The following is a 25,233-nucleotide window of genomic DNA, read 5'->3' as shown; positions in this document are numbered from 1 at the left end:
AATGCCTCTAGCCAAAAGGGGAGGGCTAATGATAGTCGGTTTTTGAAAATAAACAAAAAGAGAGAATTGTTTCTCTTTTCCTCTACTCGAAGCACGGTGACACCACCGGAGGGCTCGGAAATGCCCCGGTTGATCGGTGGGACATGAATGGCGCATTTTCAACCCTTCATCCACAGATCTCGAGTAGTCCAGCTAACACTTTGACAAGGCGGATCTACCATGCCAAGCTTGTGGCTCCCACCCCCTCTCAGTCACACTCCCCTCACCCTCTCTCTCTCTCTCTCTCTCTCTCTCTCTCTCTCTCTCTCTCTCTCTCTCTCTCTCTCTCTCTCTCTCTCTCTCTCTCTCTGCCACGGCCCATGTTGCCTAGCTCTGGAGGCACCCCTGGTCATGGCCCGTCACTGTCCATCATTACCCCCCAGCTTTCCGAGCCGCAGTCATGGGAACAATTGACCCTGTTCAAGGAACATAAATAAACAGCAAAAAAAAAAATCCTTTTCTTCCCTCCATTACCGCCATCCCACCTTTCTCCTTACCTTACGCCCACAGTGGGCCACCACCCCCCTTGGCATCATCCCCCTCTCCCTCCTCCATTATCATATGTAGCCGGACACTCTCTCTCTCCCTCTCGTATGTCAACCCTCTCAGGGGCCTCCAAGCATGGAACAATTCTCTCTCCCTCTCATCCATTATTCAAGCTAGTCCCTCTCTCTTACTCACACTCCCTCTCATTCTCTCACCCTCTCTCTCACTCTCTGTAACCAAGCCCTGCAGGGCGCATAAAATATCTCTCTCACTCTCTCCCTTGGCCCGCCATGCATAAGCCAAAATAGCCTCTCTCTCTCTCTCTCTCTCTCTCTCTCTCTCTCTCTCTCTCTCTCTCTCTCTCTCTCTCACCACTCCCTATCTCTCTCCCTCGTTCAGCCCCCCCCCCCCCTCCCCCCCTCTCTCTCTCTCTCTCTCTCTCTCTCTCTCTCTCTCTCTCTCTCTCTCTCTCTCTCCCCCCCCCCCACCCCTTGATTCCCATTGACCTCTCTCTTGTCCCTTTCCTTGGCCGTCATGAAGCCCGCAGACGTAGGTGCAAACAGTTCACTCCCTCTCTCTCTTAGCCCCGCACCACACACATTCCCCTCACACCCTCAGCACCTGCTCTCTCTCCACTTCTCACTCCTTCTCTCTCTCTCTCTCTCTCTCTCTCTCTCTCTCTCTCTCTCTACCCACACACACACACCCCTGATACACACACACACACACACACCCATACACATTTTCACACACACACCCACACACTCACCCCCTCAGCCTCTCGCCCTCACTCACGCTCTCTCACACATGCTCTCTGTAGTCGGCCCAACACGTAAACAATTATGAAAATATATTATAAAATCTTATTTATTACTCCCATTCCCACGCACCCTCTTGCCGACGCACACACACACACACACACTTACACACTCACACACAACCTCAAGCCATACGCACACACACTCACAACACTTTAAAAAACACTCACACAATTACATACACACACATGCACATACATACACGAGCACGCATATGCGCACGCACCCATTCAAACACGCAGTACATGCACGCCATATGCACCCACAAACACGCAGTACATTCACGCCATATGCACCCACAAAAGTTAAAAGAAAGAATAAATGAAGGGATTCGACATCGACGCCCAACAACAAAGAAGAAGGACGGCCAAATCACGCAGTGGAGACATCAAATCAAGAAATGATGTCAAAGGCATGCCCCGGCCGGCCCCAAAGTAGGCGAACGTGCTACATCAACGCACCAGCGAGGCTCACCATTCGCCGGCATCTCATCCATGATGCATCTCCGCAGTGAGGGTATTATTATTTTCCAATTTCAAGCCAAAAATCTTGTATAAAAAACCCATTGTAAATTACCACCTCTCTCTAGGTGATGGTCACAAAGGCCAACCTAAGAGATAACATTTTAACATTTCTCCTAAGACAAAGCAAGGGTCAACCATCTAGGACCCAACTTCTTGCTTTGTCTCTCCTCATTAGGGCCCTAACCTAATCAGATTATCCTAAACTAATGCAGCCTGCACCTATAAAAGGGCACTAAGAGGTCACTATCAAAAGAGAGCAATTTGGGGGCATTATTTTGGGGAGAGCACTCTGGGAGAGTGGTGTAGCATTTTGGGACGGCACTTGCAAGATTGACGGCACTTGGTGGAATGCTTGAGAGTTAGCACTTGAGAAGGAAGTTATACCCACACACTGACACCAAGGGTTGACACACACAAGAGTAGGTCTCCGCACATATGGAATTCTCCCTAGAGAACGCTCTATAGGCCCTCCATCTCTCTCTCTCTCTCTCTCTCTCTCTCTCTCTCTCTCTCTCTCTCTCTCTCTCTCGACGGTGTGCAGTATTTATGCTATTTTAAATCACCGTTGTTGGCGTCCTAGGTGCTCAAATTTAGGTGGTGCCCCCTATTCATTCACCATGGCCAGCGTGGCGTGCACGTCCTGGCGTTTGAGGCCATCGGGGTCTGTGTCGCGCCTTGCGCTTGTGAATGTGTCCAATGGAGCCCTTCTAGCATAAAACTTCTTGGTTAGATGGAAATGAAATGGATTCTATGGCTATTGAAAATCCACTTATATACTATTTTCTAAATAGGTAAGAATGGTTTTTTTCATCCTTTAGATGAAGACAACAAAAAAGAAGACGGTGATAACATGACTTAAGCAGAACAAGTGCTACCCACCATTGTTGGAGAGACCCAGTTTCATAAAGGTGATGATATATCTACTCAAGATATTGTAGAGCACAAAAGTGATGTTGTAGAACAAACCTCTCAAAAACCTTCAAATGACATGACTAAAGGGAGTAAGAACATGCTACCCACCGATGGAGAGACCCACATTCATGAAAGCAACACTAGGAATAGTGAAGAGGAGACGGTGGTGGTAGAGCGTCAAAGTTATTTGTTGCGCAAAAAATTCTCCAAAACCTTCACATGACACTAACAACATGCCTCAAAGAGATGAGGATACAGAGGGTAGTGAGAAGAAGGGGGAAGCCAATGAAGAGCTCCAAGTTACTCTTGCAACCAAGGAGGTACAAGACAAAGTTGACAAAGGGAGAGGAAAAGCTTCACAAAATACAAAGAAAGTCCAAAGCATTCAATAAAGGGAGCAAGGGATTGAAGGTGGTGAGAAAAACAAAGGTACATAGTTTTCCAATGTGATTAGTATAGATATGGCCCTTTTTGGAAGATAATACAAAATTCTATTATGCTGTCTTTGCAGGTGAAATTGACATTTAGAATCAAGGATCAAGTGTGCCACAAGTAAACATCAAAGTTGAGGAGTTACGTCGAGATGCACGAAAACGTATGCCACTTGGAAGCTCATATTCTTTTGAGGGAGATGGAAATAAACTAGTCTTTCAATCTTCCCACATCAATAGAAAAATGCAATTACTTTTAGGCATTATAGATGAGTATGGGAGTATGAGACATAAATAAATGTGTGTAATTTTCAATTGTATAGTATGTAGAAAATATTTCTCATGCAATCAGCATGAAGAAACATGCACTCATTCTTGATCTTAATGGAGTTTTACTCAACAAAGAAGACAAGAGAAGAGGCATCCATGTATAGATTGTGTCAAAATTGACCTTGATCACACCACAATTGTTGCTCGCTTGGGTTGTTTTGAGTTTTTGGATGAGATATATCAGTACTTTCATATTGGTATTTGGTTCACCATGCTACAAAAGAATGTTTGCACTTATGTGAACACTCTTGAAAAGCATGCACATAAATAATATCATTTCTTTATGGTATGGGGGCAAGAAGATTGCTACATTCATAATCTTTGAAAAGTGTACAGACCGGATAAGCCTAATGTTGAGGCTATGTTTAAGCCTTTGCTGAGAGTTTGGTATCAGTGCAGGAATTATGCAATACAAAGAATACATTGCTCATTGATGATAGCCCTTTCAATCGATGTTATTAACCCAAAAGATAATTGCTTATATCCTGAAAGTTTTCAGGGGAGGCCTGACTATCTTCTTTGCAATGAGCTTCTACCATACCTTTTAAATCTAAATAATATAGATGACATTCGATTTGTTATTTCACTCAATCGGCTAGGAAAATCTCCAATCACAGAGGTTCATGACCTATTTAGAAAGTCTCAAGACATGATGGAAGAATGGGGCATGTTCAATGCCCAAGTTCAGAAGAGCTTGACAACAATTCATTCGAAGTGGAAAGCTCATCTTGTGCATCTTCACAGCTACCATTGTACAATAACAAGTTAAGCTATGTTCAAAAAAGTAGAGGCAAGAAAGTAGTAAACTCCTTAAGCTTATGGGTAGGACTCACTTTAGATTTATCAACAAATATAAAAATGATAATTAGAATTGTTATCTAATCTAGTATATTTGTTATTGCAGGTGGAAGAAAAAAATCAGTAAGGGCTTGGCGTGCACGTTGACTCAATCACATGGAATAATCACATATATCAAAAGTGGTGAAAATGTGCTAAGAAGATTTTGGCCAAAAGAATGTGTTGGGTTCTAGTATTTTGGCCAAAACAATGTGTTGGGTCCAATTATTTGAACATGAACCAAATATGTACACTTTTATATATCATCAACTACATGTTATTCAATCTTGCAAAGGAAGGCTCTCTTTTATCTTTGTGATTGGAGCTCTTTATACAAGATTTCTTCTGTATTGAAAAAAAATATTCTCTTTCGTATTGAAAAATTTGTCTTCTCAAGGTTTGTCTATATATATCATGGATAAAATAAATAATGTTGGTGCACAGTGTGTTAATTGAAAAGATTTTCTCTTCCATTGACCATCATGCCTTTTGTTTTGAACAGGAAATTCTAAAGCATATAATTTTGATTTCAAATGTACAAATCATTTACTATTGAGGTGGCACATGTCATTGGGGACTCATAGGCCTAGAAGAAAATTGATTCCAGTACCCTCAGATACCATAGAAACAAAGAAGAGTATTCATCCCTGAAGTCAATGGTGTTTTACTTAAGGCCATTGAAATGCAACATGGTGATGTATGTTCAGATTGGGGAAAACATATGCATCTCCTCGTTGAAGAGAGTACAAATGTTTGACATTTTATTCGCAAAGACGCATTCACTTTCCTTGGGTTTTGCATGCAATGGTTTGAGGTGTGGATTTGGAGCACTAATAGATTACAACGCCATCAAAAAATTAATGTCATAGCAGGACATGAAGCATGCCAAAAGACTGATCTTCTAATTGGATATTGATTTGTATACCACAAGAAATTGGATGTAGCATGGAGGATTTTTCATGATTTGGATGAAAATAATACCTTAATTTTTTATGAATCCCTTTAGAGTGTATTGTGGAATATGCCCCAAACCTACTTGATTTTTCCAAAAATGTGGAGAGAACAATGATTGCATGGTTACTTGGTTGAATCTATGCAAGGGACAAACGAGAGTATACTTGTAATACATTGGTAAATGAAGCAGCTTGTGATAGAGAAACCTTGTACGTCTTGGAGCAATACATGAGAAAACACAATTTTTAATGATGTATTTATAGTCATTGAGCCTCTTGACATAGTATCATTTCCAAGGATGAGTTGTAAAATACTTGGATCCATGTAAATATGTGAATTGGATTTTATTTTCTATCTTGGTGTTTCTAAACACCGCCCTATTTTGAGGTCCCTTCAATTCAAGAATTTGTTTTTTATTATTGTAGATTTTTTCCATGAGTGTTGATATAGCCAATTCTTTAATGTTAGTCTGATTCAAAGAATTTTTTTCACATGAAGAATGTTGTATATTGCAAATTGAGTTTAGTACCATGCTTCCCTCATGCTTTTGATGTCATTTTAGTCAATGCATATAACTATGTATTTAAATACACATATTCTTATGGATATGTGTTAAGGGGTATATGAGACATAGAGTGTAATTGTCAATAGATAATAGGACTCAAACTACATTAAAATACTAAGTTTTTTAGTAGCATTTTAAGAAATGGGACTTGAATAATTCCCAAAATTCCTAAATACATCTTGCTTATGATGGAGCAAGATTCCTACAATAAAATACTAAGTTTTTTAGTAGCATTTTAAGAAATGGGACTTGAATAATTCCCAAAATTCCTAAATACGTCTTGCTTATGATGGAGCAACCAAACATGACTGGAAGATGTTTTGCCATGGTTCTCTTTTATGTCTACCTTTCTTCTTTATCATTGGAGGTGTGTGCAGAGGGATTAAGAAATTTGCCACTCACAAGGCAATACATCTTCAAGATAATAAGCCTAAAATGTTGAAATGGACAAGGGAGAAAACACATTGTTTGATATAGTGACATGTTTAGCTTTCACTTCAATAAGGCGATTGGAGTACAAATTGGATCAAATCTTTATATAAAGGGGGAGATGTGAACAGTGTGAACAACTACATGAATATAGTAGTTGGTTCTCTTATGGAAAATTTGTTTGGATGTGTCATGGAAGTAAAGATGAGGGAATGGGATAAAAAGAATGGCAAACATGCATACAAAAAAGTTTCAAAAAATATCATAGCACCATTGATCACTTACCATCTTTGGGTTTTCATGGAGAAAAGGTAACTAAAATGCAAAGGGTTGTATTGTTGCACATTAGAATTCAACAAAGCTTTTGATACAAATCCTTGAGAGAATATGGATATGCATAAAGGAGCTCCAAGTGCCAAGTGAATATATACAAGAAATCTATTGTATTTATGAGGAGGTGATATGACGAGTGTGTATGGGAGAGGGAATTCCATAATTTTTTCGAAGCACTATGGGTGTCAAGCAATGATGCCCACTTTCACCGGCTCTCCTTGGTTTACTCATCAATGAATTGTAACACCTTGGAGAGGGGGAAGGGGAACATACCCAAGACACAAATAGATGTCTCTTTATAGCCCAAGGTATACACAACACCCCAGTACACTCAAAAAACACCTTCAAACAACTCACTCGCACAAGAAAACCTCTATTTACGCACAAAACAACGCAACAATACATTCACGCAAGACCAACCACATACGCACTTGCAACATCCACACAGTTGCTATCGCACATGCCACCGACGCACACAAAAAAAACCTTTCTCTCTCTCTCTCTCTCTCTCTCTCTCTCTCTCTCTCTCTCTCTCTCTCTCTCTCTCTCTCTCTCTCTCTCTCTCTCTCTCTCTCTCTCTCTCTCTCTCTCTCTCTCTCTGCACCACACAAGAGCGGTCCGCGGGCACACACATCCGTCGTCACTGACACTCACACAAAGAGCTGCAACAGAATAAATAAGGGGTTTGGGGAACAGATACACGATACACTATCGAGAAATGCTTTCACTTTAATCATCACCAAGAAACACTATACATCATGGCCGACTCTACAAAGCAACATGCTCAAAAGAGCATCCTAAGCTCCATGAGAACACCCCTCCATGGAAGCCACATCCAAGAAAACCCTTGGCCTTCAAACCCTTGGCAAAAAGACCCCTTGGTCTTCCAAAAAAAATCCTTTGTCTGCCAAAACAAGACCCCATTCTAGAGCACCAAATCATCACTTTGGGAACCTTTACCTGTCAACCTGTTTGGCCCATCTTGGAGCCTTCGTAGTCTCAAAAACTGCATCAAGCATACATTCCTGTCATGACTTGCTTGCCCAGGGCCTTCATACCTACTTTAACTCTCCAGCTTGCACCTGTCTGTAGCCTTAGCACTACATAGCACACTTCATAGCTTGGACCAACTTTGGCTGCACCATCATTGCCCACTCCCTAGTTGAACATTTATGTTCAACCACACACGTGTTTATTGCACCTAAAAAACTGCACCACCCAAATAAGCACTATGTACATCCCAAAACACTCTACCATATGTACATGACCTGGTTCCTGTATCTTGCATCCTTTGCTCAAGCAGGTTGCCCAACCCCCTGCTTTACCTTCCATCATCCACCTGGATCAAGCACTTGACATTGAGCATGCACATCCACCTACAATATCTTCTTGTAGTGCTGGCACCCAGCACATAGCCAATCATCCACATAAGCTGCCCATGGCATAACTTCACCACTCCAAGCACCCATCGGCAAATTGACCACTTCCAAAAAAGAATCACTAAGCACATCATCACGCACACCATCAATCTCATGATGCATTCTTGGCACTGCGGACGCTTCCTCCCTACCATGTAAATCAAGGTCCTCTTCAAGTGGACTCTATACTTTCTTGATAGCTCACTACACAGTTGAACATACCAGCATACCCTTCAACCAGAACACACAAGCCTCCCTAGAAAGCTTGGACACAACCTGGGAATCCTCATGATATGTCATAGAGTGCACTTGTAGCACTAGAATCACTTCCACCCGTGGCTCCATGCTCACCTCTTCACCATCAAAGCACTCAATTCCACCCGCATCAAGCCCATCTTTGCCAATTGGCCCTTCAAGGTCCATCAACGCCAATTGCTTATCAACTTCAATTATCTGCCCTTCAACCACCTCTTCTATCACTGCATCATGCTCTGTCAAGGAAGAGAGAAAATCATTCTCCATTGTGGCATCATTTTCCTACTCTTCTTCAATAGGCAAGGCCACTTCATCTTTCTTGGCAAAACCTTGTACCTGTTGCATCACCATAGCACACTCCATTGAAACCTTCACAAGCATGGCACTGCACACCATTTTGACCTGCATGTCATCACATGTAGTCTCACTCCTCCACTTGACCTCCACTGAATAACGGCTTGAACTACTCCCTACTCTTCACACACATTCATTGCATCTCCATGCACATGCAAGAGGTCAAACTCATCATACCTTGACTAAGACAACCCAGTCTCCAACTTGTGTCAGCATCCATAGAGCTACTACCACTTGGCACAACCTCATCCTTCGTCTCAAGATTTCGATTTCCTCCATCTTCACCACGCTAATCTCTTATGCAAACTGTACTCTTTGACCTCTAGCACTCTACAATGGAGCTTTGACAGCCATGCCTTGACTTGGAAACACATCTCTTTCCTGATCTAGAACCACCTGTACCTCTCCCCAATTGGAGCTACTCTAGGTGACATCCTCATTATAGGAACCACCCTATCTCTTTGTAGCCACAGGATCCTCATTTCCTCTTGCCCCGACGCCTCTCTTTGCATCAATCTTGGCTCAACTACCACGACTTCAACTCGCTTTGGCACCACAACACCCGAGAAACCCTACCTAGCTTCGTGCTTCTTCGATATCTTCTTGGTCTATTATTTTGCTAGAGCCACCGCATCTTCATATGACCTTGGGCCATCTATCTCGATCGTGTCTCACACTTCTCAAGCAAGAAATCCAAAAACTTAAATTTAAAGATCCGACATTCTCTACAGCAGTTACCTTGATCAACTTTCCCAAAGGTCTTCAAACTCCCAGTTGAATACTTGAAACTCTCTTTCAGGCTTTGCTTCAACACGCCCAGCTTTCTCTTCACTTTGTCTACCTATGCATCCACTACAAATCTGCTTCAAGAAGCCACTTCCAAAGCTTCACAATCCATCATTTCTTCTTCAAGTAGTCCATCAAACCACCACTTTGCTTTGCCACGAACCAGGAGTGGTACATTCTAACTAAAATGAGCCACCAATGCACATAGAAAACACACAGTTAGTCATACGATAATTGGGAGAAAAAGACTCTTCATGATCTATGCCCTTTTGTTGTGCTTAACCCTTTGCAACAAGTTGAGCCTTATAGTGATCAATCTCTCCATCCGGCTGCCATTTCTACTTGTAAACCCACTTCATACCAATGGCCTTTTTACTAGGAGGCAAATCACATAAAGTCCATGTGTCATTTTCTATAAGGGCATCATATTATGATTACATGGCAACCATCCAATTTTCAAAATTCTATGTTTCATCAAAAGATAGAGGTTCCTCTATATCACATAAGCTAGAAATAGCCAAAGCATTACAATCTAATGCATAAGATGCTTGGCAATAACCTTAACAAGTACAACTACACAAAGGTGCATCCAACTTTACTATCATGCAAAGTATGCACCAGCCATTTTGGCATACCTCTAGCCTGCTCATTCTCATCCCTTTCCACATCAAGTACATCATGTACATTTGCATCAGTAATGGGCTGATCCATAGCATTTTTTGGAACCCCCATAGGCTCCACATTTGCCTTATTTGATTTACATTCAAACTTCCACCATTGAAAAGAGGCAAAAACTATCATAAATGTCATGTGAGCTTACATTATTGTCTTTAGTACATGATAACAAAGACTGGTGAACACAATCTTTCACAAACACAACATCACGTGAAACCAAGATACACTGTGTTTGTGGATGGCATAATTTGTAACCTTTACTTTTAGTACTATAACCAAAAAAATGTGTTTGACAACCTTATCATCCAATTTTTTATGTTGCATTTGTGGCACCAAACTATAAGCCAAATAGCCAAAAACACGCATGTGATCAATAGATGGATTTATATCATGCCATGCTTCAAATGGAGTCATAGACTGCAAAGCTTTTGTAGGACACCTATCAAGTACATAAGTAGCACACATGATAGACTACTCAAGCCAAAACATATGTGTTAAAGCATGGCTCCTGACCATACATCGTGCCATCTCCATAAGCAACCTGTTTTTCCTTTCAACGACAGAGGTGTATACCGCACTGTACATTGGTTTTTATCCCACGACTAGCCAAAAATGCATTGAATTCATGAGACAAATACTCCCCCCCCCCCCCCCCCCCCCCCCCCCCCCCCGATCTGAACGGAGAATTCCAATAGTACATTTAGAGACATTTTCAACCATAGCCAAAAATTTATTGAAGCACATCAGCACTTCAGACTGAGCTTAAAGTGGATACACCCATGCATGCCTGGAGTAATCATGAATGAAAGTCAAAAAGTACATGTAATTGCTTAAGGACGAAGTTTTCATAGGCCCACAAATGATCACTATGCACAAGCTGCAACCTACATGTAGCCCTAACTGAACCAATCTTTGGAAACTTCAAATGTTGCATCTTACCCAAAATACAGCCTTCACAAACATGCTTCACAGGTGCTTCAAGAGGCGGCAAAGAAGAAACCATGTCAGATTTTTGCAAACGTAGCAAACTGGTAAGATTTAGATGCACAAAACGTGCATACCAAAGTTTTGCATCTGAAATAGCCTTTGAATCCGCAATTGCATTTGCAAAAATATGCCCACACATATCATACAAAGTGAGCTTATACAACCCATGACATATGCAACAATTTTATCACAAAAACTGAGATCATGAACTGTACATCTGTCATCCACAAATTTGACAACAGGACCAAGTCTAGAAAGGGTAGATATAGACAAAAGGTTCTTTTTATCCCATGTACATAAAGTGCATCAAAAAGTATGAAATAAGTGTCATTTGCAGGAGTCAACACAATCTTTCCAACTTCCTTGACAAGATAAGAGGCATTGTTGGCACAAGTGATAGAATTCCCATGAGGGACATCCTTGAGAGACAAAAACAAGTCATGATGAGAGATAATGTGCTTTGTAGCACCACTATCAAAGTACCACACGTGAGCATCTACAACAACTGACATACATTCGTCATGGACAAAAGGATCATAAGTGCACTCTACACTAAAAGCCCATTCTAAATCTACATTCACATCACAATCTCCTTTCACAGAAGACCTTACAATCACTGCACTTGTAGTGGAACCATCCTCTTTCTTCTTAGCCTCTTTTGCCTTCAATTTTGGACATTGCTTGATCAAGTGATCATTAGCTTTAGAATAATGGCAACGCATCTTATTTTTTCCCTTTGCTCCAAAATTCCCAGACAAGGTGTTGCCAACAAAAGCATTGGAAATAGGTGATTTGCCACTCGCCAAAGAACCATGAGAAGTTGCTACATTGGTGTTACCACTTTTCCTCTGAGCAGCAGTAAAAGGTTCAATTGCATGTTGTTTAGCCTTGTTTTTCTTGAAAGTGACTCTTGCAAACAATAGCAATGTCTAAAATGCATCAAACTTGACAACTTTTGGATTTCCTTAGGTCTTAAGTCTCCAAGTACTAGCAAAAGTTTAGTAAGAGACTGGCAAAGAATCAAGAACAGTCTGCACAAGGGAACTTTTAGAAATGACTTTGCTTGCAAAAATAAGTTGCCCATTCATATCCTTGATACCAGCAAGGAAAGTGTTCATTTCATCTTTCTCTTGCATAATCTTTGACTCTAGCTCTTTACACAACAATGCAATTTTAGCCTCATTGCGACTTGCATAAAGTCCAATCAAAATATCCCAAGCCTGTGCATCTCTAACATCCCAACAAGCTTGCTCAATCATAGGCAAAACAGCTCTAGCAACACCAACCCTGCCCCAAAAACTTGTAGCATCCTCATCATCGCCTGCATCCTCAAAACCAGGATGTACATCAATGCCGTGCACAACATTCCAAACGCCCTTTGACACAAGAACATGTTGCATCATGTAAGCCCACGTTGGGTTATTGTCCCCATCCAATTTATCCTCAACAACAAACATCTTGAACCCATCTGTGTTGTTGTCAACAATGGTAAATGTTTGCACTTGATGTGAAAACTACCCGAAAAGAGGAGAAATGAAGGGAGACCAACATGTGATATATAGCACAACCCATAGAAGATTGTAAGGACTTTTGTAAAAAATGGCACTAACAAAAAATTTCACAAAATGACAAAATTGAATGCACAGAACTGTCTATAGTGGAAACGAAGGTCAAAATGAGTCCGAATGGAAAATTTGAGGAGACTGAGCTCTATGAGATTATCCAAAGTATTTGTCGACCTATTGATGCTCACCAAAGCTCATTGAAATATCTGAGAAAGCAAGTAGGAGTGTGCTAGTAATGCTTACAACAAAGCCCGAGAGGATGCAACCTGCTCTGATACCAATTGTTGGAAAATAGGGATGCAGGGAAACACACACAGCCTGGAGAAGACAAAGAAAGCTCAAGGCACACAACAGAGAGTAGTATTACTTAGTGTGCAATGAAAGATAATTTAGCCCTAAAATGATGGACGTATATACAATGCACGGGGGAAACCTCCTAGTGAGGGAAAAAATGCCTCGATGGTCCTACATCACTACCATATATGTATGGTAACAAGCCATGCCCTCAATCCCCCTAGTTGACAACCACAATGCCTACCCCAGGCTATGTATCCCTTCAAACCACAATGCTTGAGTGCCTTACTGAGTCTCTTGAGCAGTCTTAGAGAAGAGAAGGTAGAAGACTTGAAGCAATGGTTTTCAGAAATGGCATGCAAGAGGAGGACAACCTTGACCAAAGAAGATTCCAACAAAGAGGGTCTCCCAAAGTCCTCAGTGTGGCCACGTCTAAGTTTTGCAGCCGTCGTAGCAGCTTTGAGCAAGGCCGATTGCCTGAGACAACTCAAAGTGGTCCTCAATCGAGTCATGGAAGAAAACTGTGACCTCAAAGCTTGCCTTAGCATGCTTGAGGCCCCGTTCAAATCAACGTTGAATGTTGCCACCAACAAGGTAATGGAAGTAGAAGCACATATCACCCAATTTAAATCCACGGTGCTCGCTCAAGTAGAGACATGTGGCAACGGAACTCCAGGGAGAAGCTGCCAAGAAACAAATGCTCTCAAGGTCTGCATTGGCGGACTACCACAAGCATGGGAGGCGGTCAAGGAGGACTTTTCGGAGCGCATCAACTTCCTTAATGAGACCCTCAAGTTGATCAAGCTCAACCCCAACAAGATAGAAATGGTCGATGGAAGCAAGTCGTTACCAAGTGGACACGCCATTCTTGAATTCAAGAAGAGAGAAGATCGACTTAAGCTCTTAGAACAAACTCACCTTCTCAAGGGAATTGAGCTATGGATCACAAAAGAACTCACCCCATCACAATGCAAAAACAAAGGCGAAGAACTCAAGAAAGTGCATGCAACACAAGGCAAAGGACAATGGGTGGTCTACCACGGGGGAAGGCTATCAAACGAGAGTTTTGCTCTCCCAAGCCTTCACCACCCTTTAGCTACTAGTTGTTTTTCCCCTAAGTGACGTGTGTCACGTTTTATTGTATCCAAGATTGCTCACGCTTCTCTTCCCTCTTATCAAGAGGCATCATTTGTATGTTTTGACTCTCTCTCTCTCTCTCCCTCTCTCTTCTCTCTCTCTCTCTCTAAGATGTCGGTGCTTCCTGTAGAGGCTCATTTCATGTCTCTTTGTCACTCGGCCCCGGGGGGATGAGCTGTAGGGCTGACGATGGGGGACCAAGGGGTGATGTGCGTGAGGGTTGGGCATAGGAATGGGGGAGAATGGAGAGGTTTTAACTTTTTGATTTGGGGAGAATCTTTCGTGACTAATTAATGGGTTCTGTGATTTTAGACCGGGTGGGTAAGGGGTCAGGGCTTGGGAATGTTGGGTTGTACTGCAGTGTCAAGCACCGTTCACAATAGGACCTTCCTACCTTGCACAGTCACGTGCTATCACCATCGCCATCGCCATCGCCATCGATCTCAACTCCTCCCTAAAGTCTTGCAACACAGAGGACGTCCTTGAATCAGAAAGCATTCATTTTCTCCTTCTCTGTCACTCGCCGTGTAGCTACAACTCAGCTCGTCATGTCTACCTTACTCATCATCTCTACCTTGCTCCTTTTTGCTTCCTATTCCCGTGTGCTCGTGGTCTCAGTGCCTTTCTCTCTACTTGTCAGCTTTTTGTGCTCGCCATCACCTTTCTTGGGCACCCCCAGGGTCTGCATGCATTCTCCTCTCATCTTCGGCGGTACCTTTGGCGGTTGCTTTAGTGACCATCTTCGGTGTTAGCTCATATTAGGCTGTTGTGCCTTCCCTAGGGGCTGATCCCACCTTGGTGCGTGTCGGTCCGACATCCCCCCCCCCTCCGCCCCCCTCCTCATCATTTTTGACTTCATGACGGATCCTAGCTTCGATTACCTGATGGTGCCGATGGAGGAGGACATCCAAAAGTAAACTATCGGTGCAAGATGACCTCGTATTGATGGACGAAGGGGTAGCGCCTACACCGCGTGCAGCAAACACAAACAGTATGAGGGAGGGAACATTGTTGAAGGGTTCGTCCCTGGGGAGTATTAAAGAATACTCGGGTGAGTTGACTCTCCCGAAAAAAGATGATGCAATTGACTTCAACATTAAAGGGGCAACTTCAAGATCAAGATGCTCAAGATCCGGGAGCCCCAAGGAACCATATGTTCAAACACTAACAAGGTGGCTTTTGGCTCTGGTTCTCTCAAACCAGGCATCTCTTTTGCGAGAATCTTGAAGGGTCCTTCCCCTTTGATCTACAACAAAGCTGCATTGATTGAGGGTGCTAGAGATGAAGGCCATGAGAAACTGAAGAATGTCAAGTCACGACTCGAACAACAACTTAAAGAAAGCACCAGACAGATCGAGACTAGCCCTAGCGATAACAAGAGACCTTGCTCACAGTCAAAATGTGAGGCTTCTCGAAGATGGGATGTTGGATCGAGCGTATAGTGCTCTGAAGAAGTCTCTTCCGCAACAGGAGAAGGTGGAGGAGGCCATTACGGTGGCTAATGCTATGATCTGTAACAAAGAAGTAACCAAACTACGGGAGAGGTTGGTGGAGAAGTAGTGCGTCGCTATGCACATCCCTAATGGACCAAGCAGTGAGATTATCTCGCCACCCAAGATTACGACAGTGTGACAACTATGTTAGCGATGCAAATCCCAGGCCTAAAGAGAGCCAAAAGGGTGAAGGAAGTTGCAAGGGATTCCAAGTCACTTGATAATACTAACGCTTTGAAAGCGAGAAGCACCACCCCACCTCCTGCCCAGCTAAAAGGGATGACCCCTATTGTCCCTCTTCACAATCCCTTTGCAGTTTTGCAAGAGAAGAAAGGTCCTAATCTGGATCCCCTAGGAAACTTCATGCTTTACGTGGGGAACAGAAAAGGACCAATGGAGGAGGAAATCAAGAAAAAAAGCTCCATAGGAGAGTCTTAGGATGAGGAGGAGTTTGTTCCCCTTTCGTAGTAATGGAGGAGCTTATTATCTAGACATGGAATGTTAAGGGGATCAAGACCAAGAAGAAGAGCTCCCTCTTCTGGGAGGAAGTTGAAAAAGGAAAGGAAGTTAACTTCTAGGTTGTGCAAGAACATCACCTCAATGTCGCAAGCAAAAAAAAATAAGCAATGGGAAAGAATTTTTTTTTTAATGGAGAGGGTGGGGATGGGTGCAGTGGTGTAGTGACGGTTGTGGAAAGGGACTTGGAACATATGGTGGTGCTAAATCATCCATCTAGGAGAGTTTTGGAATTCAAGATCAAGTGGGGGGACAAACATTTCACCATTGTCAACATCTACGGTCCCTACATAGCGAAGGAAAGAACAAGGCTTTGGGATGACTTGAAGGAGGTACACGTGGAAGCGGAATGGCTTATGATGGGAGACTTCAAAATTGTGGAGAAGAGAAAGGATAAAACAGGTTCCTCGAGCATGCTTGCGGGTTCAGAGAGTGCCAAATGGCAAAGATTGTGTGATAAGCGGGCTTTAATGGACTTGTGGGAGGTGGGTCAGTGGAATAGCACGTGAGGATTCATGTATATCAGCCTGTAGTATGTTGGCTCGGCATCTCGTCTGGATAGATTCTATTGTTCCCATCAAGTCGATTGACTGCCTCCATTGCTTGATTTGAAGGTGGTAACATCACAATGATTGTTGGATCACTTACCATTAAGCATGAATTCCCAACAAACCAAGATAGAAGGTCACTGCCCTCAAGGCTCAAAGAAGCTATTGACAGCAGGAGCTCATCTTTTCAAAGACCCTCTCTTTAGAAGCCTAGTAATAAAAGATATAAGAAACTCTGTAAAGATATGGATCTAGTAAGCCTTAAGGCATGGGACATATTCACCAAGAATGTACAAAAACCAATCAAGACGATAGGACCCAGAAGGAAGAAACATCACGAGGAGAAATTTAAGCAAATTGCAGACGAAGTAGATCTATTAACCACCAAAAAACAAGAAGGGTTGGCTTCTGAAGCCGAGCGAAAGACGACCTGATGGATCAACAACTTGAGGAGATGAAGAAGGCCAAAATTCTGTCCAGAGAGACTTTCCTCCAGCCGAAGGAGGCTAATCAATCTCACTTCTTTAGGGTCCTCAAAGTCAAGAGAAATCGTGGCATAGTACACTCTTTATCTACTGGGGAATGGAAGGAGACTAAGGACCCAAATAAAATGGGTCATATGATGCTTAACCACTTGCAACTGATTATTGGAAAGTCTGAGGCTCAATCCTCGGAAGTGGATGGAGCCAAATCTATTCTCCTAGGAAGCGTCAAAATAACAAAAACATAGTCTGACACCAACGTATTGGAGAAGGCGTTCTCCGAGGAGGAATGCACTCACACGTTCCAAGCTTTCGTCAAGGAAACATCTCCAAGGTGGGATGGCATGACTACATAATTCTTTTTAGAATTCTAAGAGGAGATTAATTCCCCAATTATGTGAATGGCTAACCAAGCTCTGGTCAACGGTGCTCTAGACTTGAGCGCCAAAAGAGGCCTTATCAAACCGATTCCTAAACAAGTCTATTGCTCCCAGTTGAAGCACTAGTACCCAATAACTATGATGTCAATGGCCTACAAGATAATCACCAAAACTGTTTCTCTCAGGCTTGTTCCTCTTCTGGACAAGGTCATCACCCCACACCAACATGGATTTATTAAATGCTTTCGTCAAGGAAGCATCTCCAGGGTGGGATGGCATGACTACATAATTCTTTTTAGAATTCTAAGAGGAGATTAATTCCCCAATTATGTGAATGGCTAACAAAGCTCTGGTCAACGGTGCTCTAGACTTGAGCGCCAAAAGAGGCCTTATCAAACCGATTCCTAAACAAGTCTATTGCTCCCAGTTGAAGCACTGGTGCCCAATAACTATGATGTCAATGGCCTACAAGATAATCACCAAAATTGTTTCTCTCAGGCTTGTTCCTCTTCTGGACAAGGTCATCACCCCACACCAACATGGATTTATTAAATGAAGGTCTATCTACGACAACATTCTGGCAGCAATGATCGACATCGAGTATGCATCTTTCACTAAGCAAAAGTATATATTACATCAATTGGATTTGGATAAAGCATATGATAGGATCACATGGTCTTTTATCAAAGAGGTCATGAAATCACTAGGCTTTGGGCAGAGGATGTGTCGGTTGGTTAGCACTTTGGGTGCTGGTAGCTAATTTGAGCTTTTTTTTCAATGAGCGGATTGTGGGGGCTTGTGAGGTAAAAAGATCTATTAAGCAAGGCTACCCACTAGCTTTCCTCTTGTTTGCTAGTGGATCCCATCCCTTGGTGATGATGCTTGTAGACAGTGTTGCAAGAGGGGAGATTCAAGGGTTGTCCCTTCCCTGTAATGACAACTTTTTTTGGCGAAGTTGTTTGCGGATGATTTGCTACTCTTCCTCAAAGCTTTTCCTCAGGTGATCAGGAAGGCTCTGGAGATTGTGCAAACGTATGCAACTGCATCAAGGTCGAAGTGCAAAATTGAAAAATCAAGATTAATCTTCCTCTCAGAAGATGACTCGCTCAATCCAGCAATGTAGTCCATGGGGAGATTGTGTCCAAAGGGATGTTGTTTTGACACTTGAAGCCTCTCTGAGGGTGGATACAACCCACAAGCAAAGATTCTCATGGGTGCTGGATAAGATAAGGGCCAAGTTGCAATGATGGGAGTGTATACTCCTTTCATACATGAGAGCAGATTGAAAGTGATCCATTTGTGTATGCTCCCATACTTATCATTTAATGGCCCTCTACTCCAGATAGCCAAATGCAACTAGAACGATCTCCTTAAACCAATGAAGAGATTCCTCTAGAAAAAAAACAATAGACTCATTGCCTTGGAAATGGGAAAGCTGAGAGGCCAAAGCAAGGCCGGTGGGGCAAGGCGGTCTAAAATTCTAAACCCTATTACTCATGTGGAAGCCGAATGTTCCGAGCTTGCGGCTACAATCACGAAGCAAGATCAATCGTGGCTGTGATGACTAAGGCCATGATGGACAATGCCAAACTATACTTGCAAGGTGGCCAATGGAAAGGGTTAGATCTACATGACAAGTTACTTGCCCCTCCCTGGTCTAACCTGAGCTTGGGGACTTAACTGGTGAGCTGGCTCGAAAGTGCAACAAACCGGTGGAGGCCTTGGAATGGGGAGAGGTAACTAGATACTTCCACAACTTGATGTTTCACTCGTCCCCTTGGTTGTCTAAGGTGGGAAGCATCTTGTTAAACCCTGCCTAGAGGGAGGTGCCAGAAAGATGAACAACAAAAGACTCCTTCAACAAGGCTAATTTTGGGACTTTAGTAGCAGCGATTAATAAGGATTGGACCAACTAGCCTCCGAGTTCATGCTCAATGGGACGAAGAGATTGCTAGTAAATAGAGTTTTAGAACAGCTGAACAGTTGTTGCCTATCGTCTTTCGAATCTAGGTTTGATTGGAAAGCTTGGTGGTGGCTTATAGTGATAGGCATTTTTCAGCTTCCCGTATCTTCCACAATGAGCCACCTGACCCAAGAAAAATCACCTTAACACTGTGGCAATCCTCACCTTTTCACTATACATAGGTGTGTGTGAGTTACGGGACTTTCCCCATATCTCCTTAAAAACCCTCACTTAGCTAATCACTGGACTAATTAAGCCAAAAAAATAAATAAAAATAAAATCCAAAATATATTATGGCCCTTTTGTGTATAAGTATTTCATTGTATATAGGGCCTAAATATAGGGATTTTTTACTATTGCTATTTATTCAAATATTTATGCATAGGTGTGTGTTATTTGCCTAAGTATGCTATGTACATTTACTCACCATTACCATGATATTGTTGGAATTAGGGTTGCAGAGAAACACACACAGCTTGGAGAAGACGAAGGAAGCTCAAGGCACACAATAGAGAGTGTGTTACTTAGTGTGCAATGGAAAGATAGATAGCCCTAGAGTGATGGGCGTATATACAATGCACGGGGGAAAAAACCTCCTAAAGAGGGAAAAAATGCCCCGGCGGTCCTAGTGTGTTCACACACATCACTACCACATGTATATGGTAACAAATCCCCCCTGGAGTGATGCGGTGAACTAGAGCTGGCACATGAGTAACGGGAAGTGCCATGCCCTGAGGACAGGATCAGTCCACAAAGGGGAGTAAGCCCAAAGCTTTGCGGAAAGCTTCAAGCTTCTCACGAGACAATGCCTTTGTGAAAATATCTGCAAGGTTGTCCTGTGTTGGCACATAAGCCAAGCTGATCTCTCCTGCTGAGAGCCTCTCCCTGACATAGTGGTAATGCACCTCAATGTGCTTTGTGTGAGCATGAAAAACTGGGTTCCTCGTAACTGCCAATGCGCTCTAACTGTCAGTGTAGATAGTGTTGGCAGTGTCCTGACCAACACCCAAATCAGCCATAAGGCGTCTGAGCCATACACACTCAACCGTAGCTGTGAAGACTGCCCTGTACTCAGCCTCACAACTCGAAGTGGCCACAGTAGGTTGCTTCTTGCTCAACCATGATATACATGAACTGCCAAGCATGAAACAAAAACCACTTGTGGACACTCGCGTGTCAAAACAACCAGCCCAATCTGAGTCCAAAAAAGCATGTAAGTCTGGTGGCAATGATCCCCCCTTGGGATAAAACAAGCAAAGATGTAAAGTACCACTAAGGTAGCGGAAAATCCTCTTGACAGCGTGCCAATGCTTAGACCCTGGGCTATGCATAAATCTGCTGACCTGTGAGACTGCAAACTGAAAATCTGGCCTCGTGTTGCACACATAAATGAGGCAGCCAACATCAGTTTGGTAAAGAGTGACATCAGCAGGATCACCAGCATCATGTAGACTCAACTTCAAACCTGTTTCCATGGGAGTGGCAATAGGTTTGCAATCCTCAAGTCCAAACTTACATAGCAATGTCTCTATGTAACTTTTCTGACACAAGGAAATACCACCATCACACTGCTTAAACTGTATACCCAAGTAATGATGCAACAGCCCCAAATCTTTCATCTTGAAAGTAGCATTCAAATCAGTCTTAAATTCAGCAATATGTCTCTCATTTGGTCCAGTGATCAGCAAATCATCCACATAAACAACCACGATGAGAAATACATCACCCTCACGCTTTACATACAATGTGCTTTCTGTTGGACTGTTATGAAAGCCTTGTTTGACCAAATGAGTGCCAGCTTTCTCATACCAACCACGAGGAGATTGCTTCAACCCATACAAACCCTTCTTACATCTGCACACTTTGTCCTCTTGTCCTCTTATGACAAAACCGCGAGGCTGTGTTACATAAACTTCCTCAAATATGTCACCATTCAAGAAAGCAGTAACAATGTCTGATTGATGTACATCCCAACCAAAATGAGCTGCCAATGCACATAGAAAACGCACAGTAGTCATACGACAAGTGGGAGAAAAAGTCTCTTCATAATCTATGCCTTTTTGCTGTGTAGAACCCTTTGCAACAAGTCGATCCTTATGGCGATCGATCTCACCATCCGGCTTGCGTTTCAACTTGTAAACCCACTTCGTACCAATGGCCTTTTTCCCAGGAGGCGAATCACATAAAGTCCATGTGTCATTTTCTATAAGTGCATCATATTCTGATTGCATGGCAGCCATCCAATTTTCACAATTTTGTGCTTCATCAAAAGTCAGAGGCTCCTCAACATCATGTAAGCTAGACACAGCCAAATCATAACAATCTGATGCATAAGATGCATGGCGAGAGCCTAAATGAGTACGACTAGACAAAGGTGCATCCAATTTACTGTCACGCAAAGTGTGCACCAGCCATTTTGGCATACCTCTAGCCTGCTCATTTTCAGCCCTTTCCTCATCAAGCACATCATGTACATCTGCATCAGTAATAGGCTGATCTAAAATATTTTTAGAAACCCCCATAGGATGTACATTTGCCTCATTGGAACTTACATTCGTATTTCCACCACTAAAAAGAGGCAACAAAGTGTCATAAATGTCCTGTGAGCTTACATTACTGTCTCTAGTACATGACAGCAAGGGCTGAACAGAATCTTCCACAAACACTACATCCCGAGAAACCAGAATACGTTTTGTTTGCGGATGATACAACCTGTAACCTTTGCTTTCAGCACTACAACCAACAAAAATACATTTGCAGCCTTATCATCCAATTTTCTGCGCTGTGTTTGTGGCACCAAAGCATATGCCAAACAGCCAAAAACATGCATGTGCTCAATAGAAGGCTTTCTATCATGCCATGCTTCATATGGAGTAATAGACTGCAAAGCTTTCGTAGGACACCTGTTAAGTACATAAGTGGCACACATGATGGCCTCAAGCCAAAAAGAATGCGGCAAAGCTTGACTTTTGACCATACATCGTGCCATTTTCGTCAGTGACCTGTTTTTCCTCTCAGCAACACCATTTTGCTGAGGTGTATAAGGCACTGTACATTGGTGTTTTATCCCACGACTAGCCAGAAATGCATTAAATTCATGAGACATATACTCCCCCCCCTCGATCGGAACGGAGGGTGCCCATAGTACATTTTGAGACATTTTCAGCCATAGCCAGAAATTTTTTGAAGCACATAAAAACTTCTTCGGACTTCACTTTAAGCGGAAATACCCATGCATGCCTGGAGTAATCATCAATGAAAGTCACGAAGTATAGGTAATTGCCCAAGGACGGAGTTTGCATGGGCCCACAAACATCACTATGCACAAGCTGCAGCCTGCATGTGGCCCGAACTGAACCATCCTTTGGAAATTTAGAACGCTGCATCTTACCCAAAATACAACCTTCACAAACATGTTTGACAGGTGATTCAAGAGGCGGCAAAGAAGCAACCATATCAGATTTCGGCAAACGCAGCAAACTGGCAAAATTCAGATGACCAAAACGTGCATGCCAAAGTTTTGCATCTGAAATAGCCCTTGAATCTGCAACAGCATTTGCAAAATTTTGTCCACACTTGTCATACAAAGTGAGCTTATACAGCCCACAGCACAAAAGCCCAGATGCAACAATTTCATCACCAAAACTGAGATCATGAACTGTACATCTGTCATCCACAAATTTGACTACAAGTCCAAGTCTAGCAAGTGCGGATACAGACAAGAGATTCTTCTTGATCCCAGGTACATAAAGTGCATCAACAAGTGTGAAGGAACTGCCATTAGCAGCAGTGAGCACAATCTTTCCAACTCCCTGAACTGGATAAGAGGCGTTGTTGGCACAAGTGACTGAATTCCCATGAGGGACAGACTCGAGAGAGGTAAACAATTCACGATGTGAGGTAATGTGCTTTGTAGCACCACTGTCGAAATACCACACATGTGAATCTGCAGCAACTGACAAGCATGCATCATGGACAGAAGGATTGTAAGTGCACTCTGCGCTAAAAGCCCATTCTGCATCAACATCAGCAACACAGTCTCCTTTCACAGAAGACTCAACAATGGCTGCATTTGTAGTGGAACTAGCATTTGCAGTGGAACCACCCTCTTTCTTCTTAGCCTCTTTGGCCTTTAGCTTAGGACACGACTTGATCAAGTGATCATTGGCTTTACAATAATGGCAACGCATTTTCTTTTTGCCCTTATCACCAGAATTGCCAGACGAAGTACTACCAGCAGAAGCATTAGGAACAGAATTTTTGCCACTCGCAGCAGAACCATAAGAAGTGGCTGCATTATTGTTACCACCCTTTCTTTGAGAAGCAATAAAAGCCTGTTCAACTGCACGCTGCCTAGTCCTATTTTTTCTAGAAAGTGACTCTTGCAACAACAATGTGCATAATGCATCAAACTTGACAACTTCAGGATTTCCTTGGGTCATAAGTCTCCAAGTACTAGCAAAAGTCTGGTAGGAATCTGGTAAGGCATCAAGAACAGTCTGCACAAGGGAACTGTCTGAAATGACTTCACCTGCAGAAATAAGCTGCTCATTGATATCCTTGATACTAGCAAGGAAAGTGTCCATATCATCTTCCTCATGCATAATCTTCGACTCTAGCTCTTTACACAGGAAATCAATTTTAGCCTCATTGCGGCTTGCATAAAGACCTGATAGAATATCCCAAGCCTGTTTTGCACATTTGCTGAACGGATGTGAGGAACAATGATGCGCTTCACAGACAACGCAATCAATGCATGAGCCTGCGCATCCTTAACATCCCAACGAGCTTGTTCTGCCGTAGGCAAAACAACTCTAACAGCTGCAATCCTTGCAGCAAGACCTGCAACATCCTTAGAACCAGGACGTACATCAATGCCCTGCACAATGTTCCAGACACCCTTTGACACAAGAACATGTTGCATCATATAAGCCCACATAGGGTAGTTGTCCCCATCCAACCTGTCCTCAGCAGCAAACATCTTGAACACATCTGTGTTGTTGTTGTCAGCCATGGTAAATGTTGCATCTGCTGTGAAAACTGCCCGAAAATAGGAGAAATGGAGCGGGAACAACCTATGCTATATAGCACAAACCGTAGAAGACTATAAGGCACCTGTTATGCAGAAAACGGTACTGACAGAAATTTTGCACAAAATGATGAAATAGCCTGTGCAATACTGCCTGTAGTGGAAACGGAGGCCAAAATGAGCCCAAATCAAAATTCTGAGCCAAAGCTCATTGAAATCGGAGAAAGTGAGCAGGCGTGTGCTGGAGCAGCTGGCGACTAAGCCCGGGAGGACTTGACCTGCTCTGATACCAATTGTTGGAATAAGGGTTGCAGAGAAACACACACAGCTTGGAGAAGACGAAGGAAGCTCAAGGCACACAATAGAGAGTGTATTACTTAGTGTGCAATGGAAAGATAGATAGCCCTAGAGTGATGGGCGTATATACAATGCACCTGGGAAAAAACCTCCTAAAGAGGGAAAAAATGCCTCGGCGGTCCTAGTGTGTTCACACACATCACTACCACATGTATATGGTAACAGATATTTCTTACCATGTATTCTATAAAACATCATTTCATGCAAGCTTCTCTTATTTTTTTTGTGAATCCACTCCAAGGAAAAATCTCAAGAAAAAATACATTTCACCATAAGTCAATACCTTTCACTAAATTCCTATTTTCTACAAGTATTTTTCCTTATCTTTTGTAAATA

General features: G+C 42.7%; 1 protein-coding gene across 1 annotated transcript; it reads left to right on the top strand.

Moving 5' to 3' along the window:
* Nucleotides 1–13,343: 13,343 nt before the first annotated feature.
* Nucleotides 13,344–14,114, top strand: LOC147432307 (uncharacterized). Its single transcript, XM_086491906.1, has one exon. It carries the CDS (start codon nt 13,344–13,346, stop codon nt 14,112–14,114), a length of 771 nt encoding a protein of 256 aa, XP_086348032.1.
* The last annotated feature ends 11,119 nt before the right edge of the window (nt 14,115–25,233 follow it).

The sequence above is a fragment of the Adiantum capillus-veneris genome, chromosome 20 (genome assembly GCF_014529385.1).
Source record: "Adiantum capillus-veneris isolate H3 chromosome 20, ASM1452938v2, whole genome shotgun sequence".
NCBI lineage: Eukaryota > Viridiplantae > Streptophyta > Polypodiopsida > Polypodiales > Pteridaceae > Adiantum > Adiantum capillus-veneris.
The sequence above is the reverse complement of the archived record's forward strand: the minus strand, read 5'-3'. Positions and strand labels throughout refer to the sequence as shown.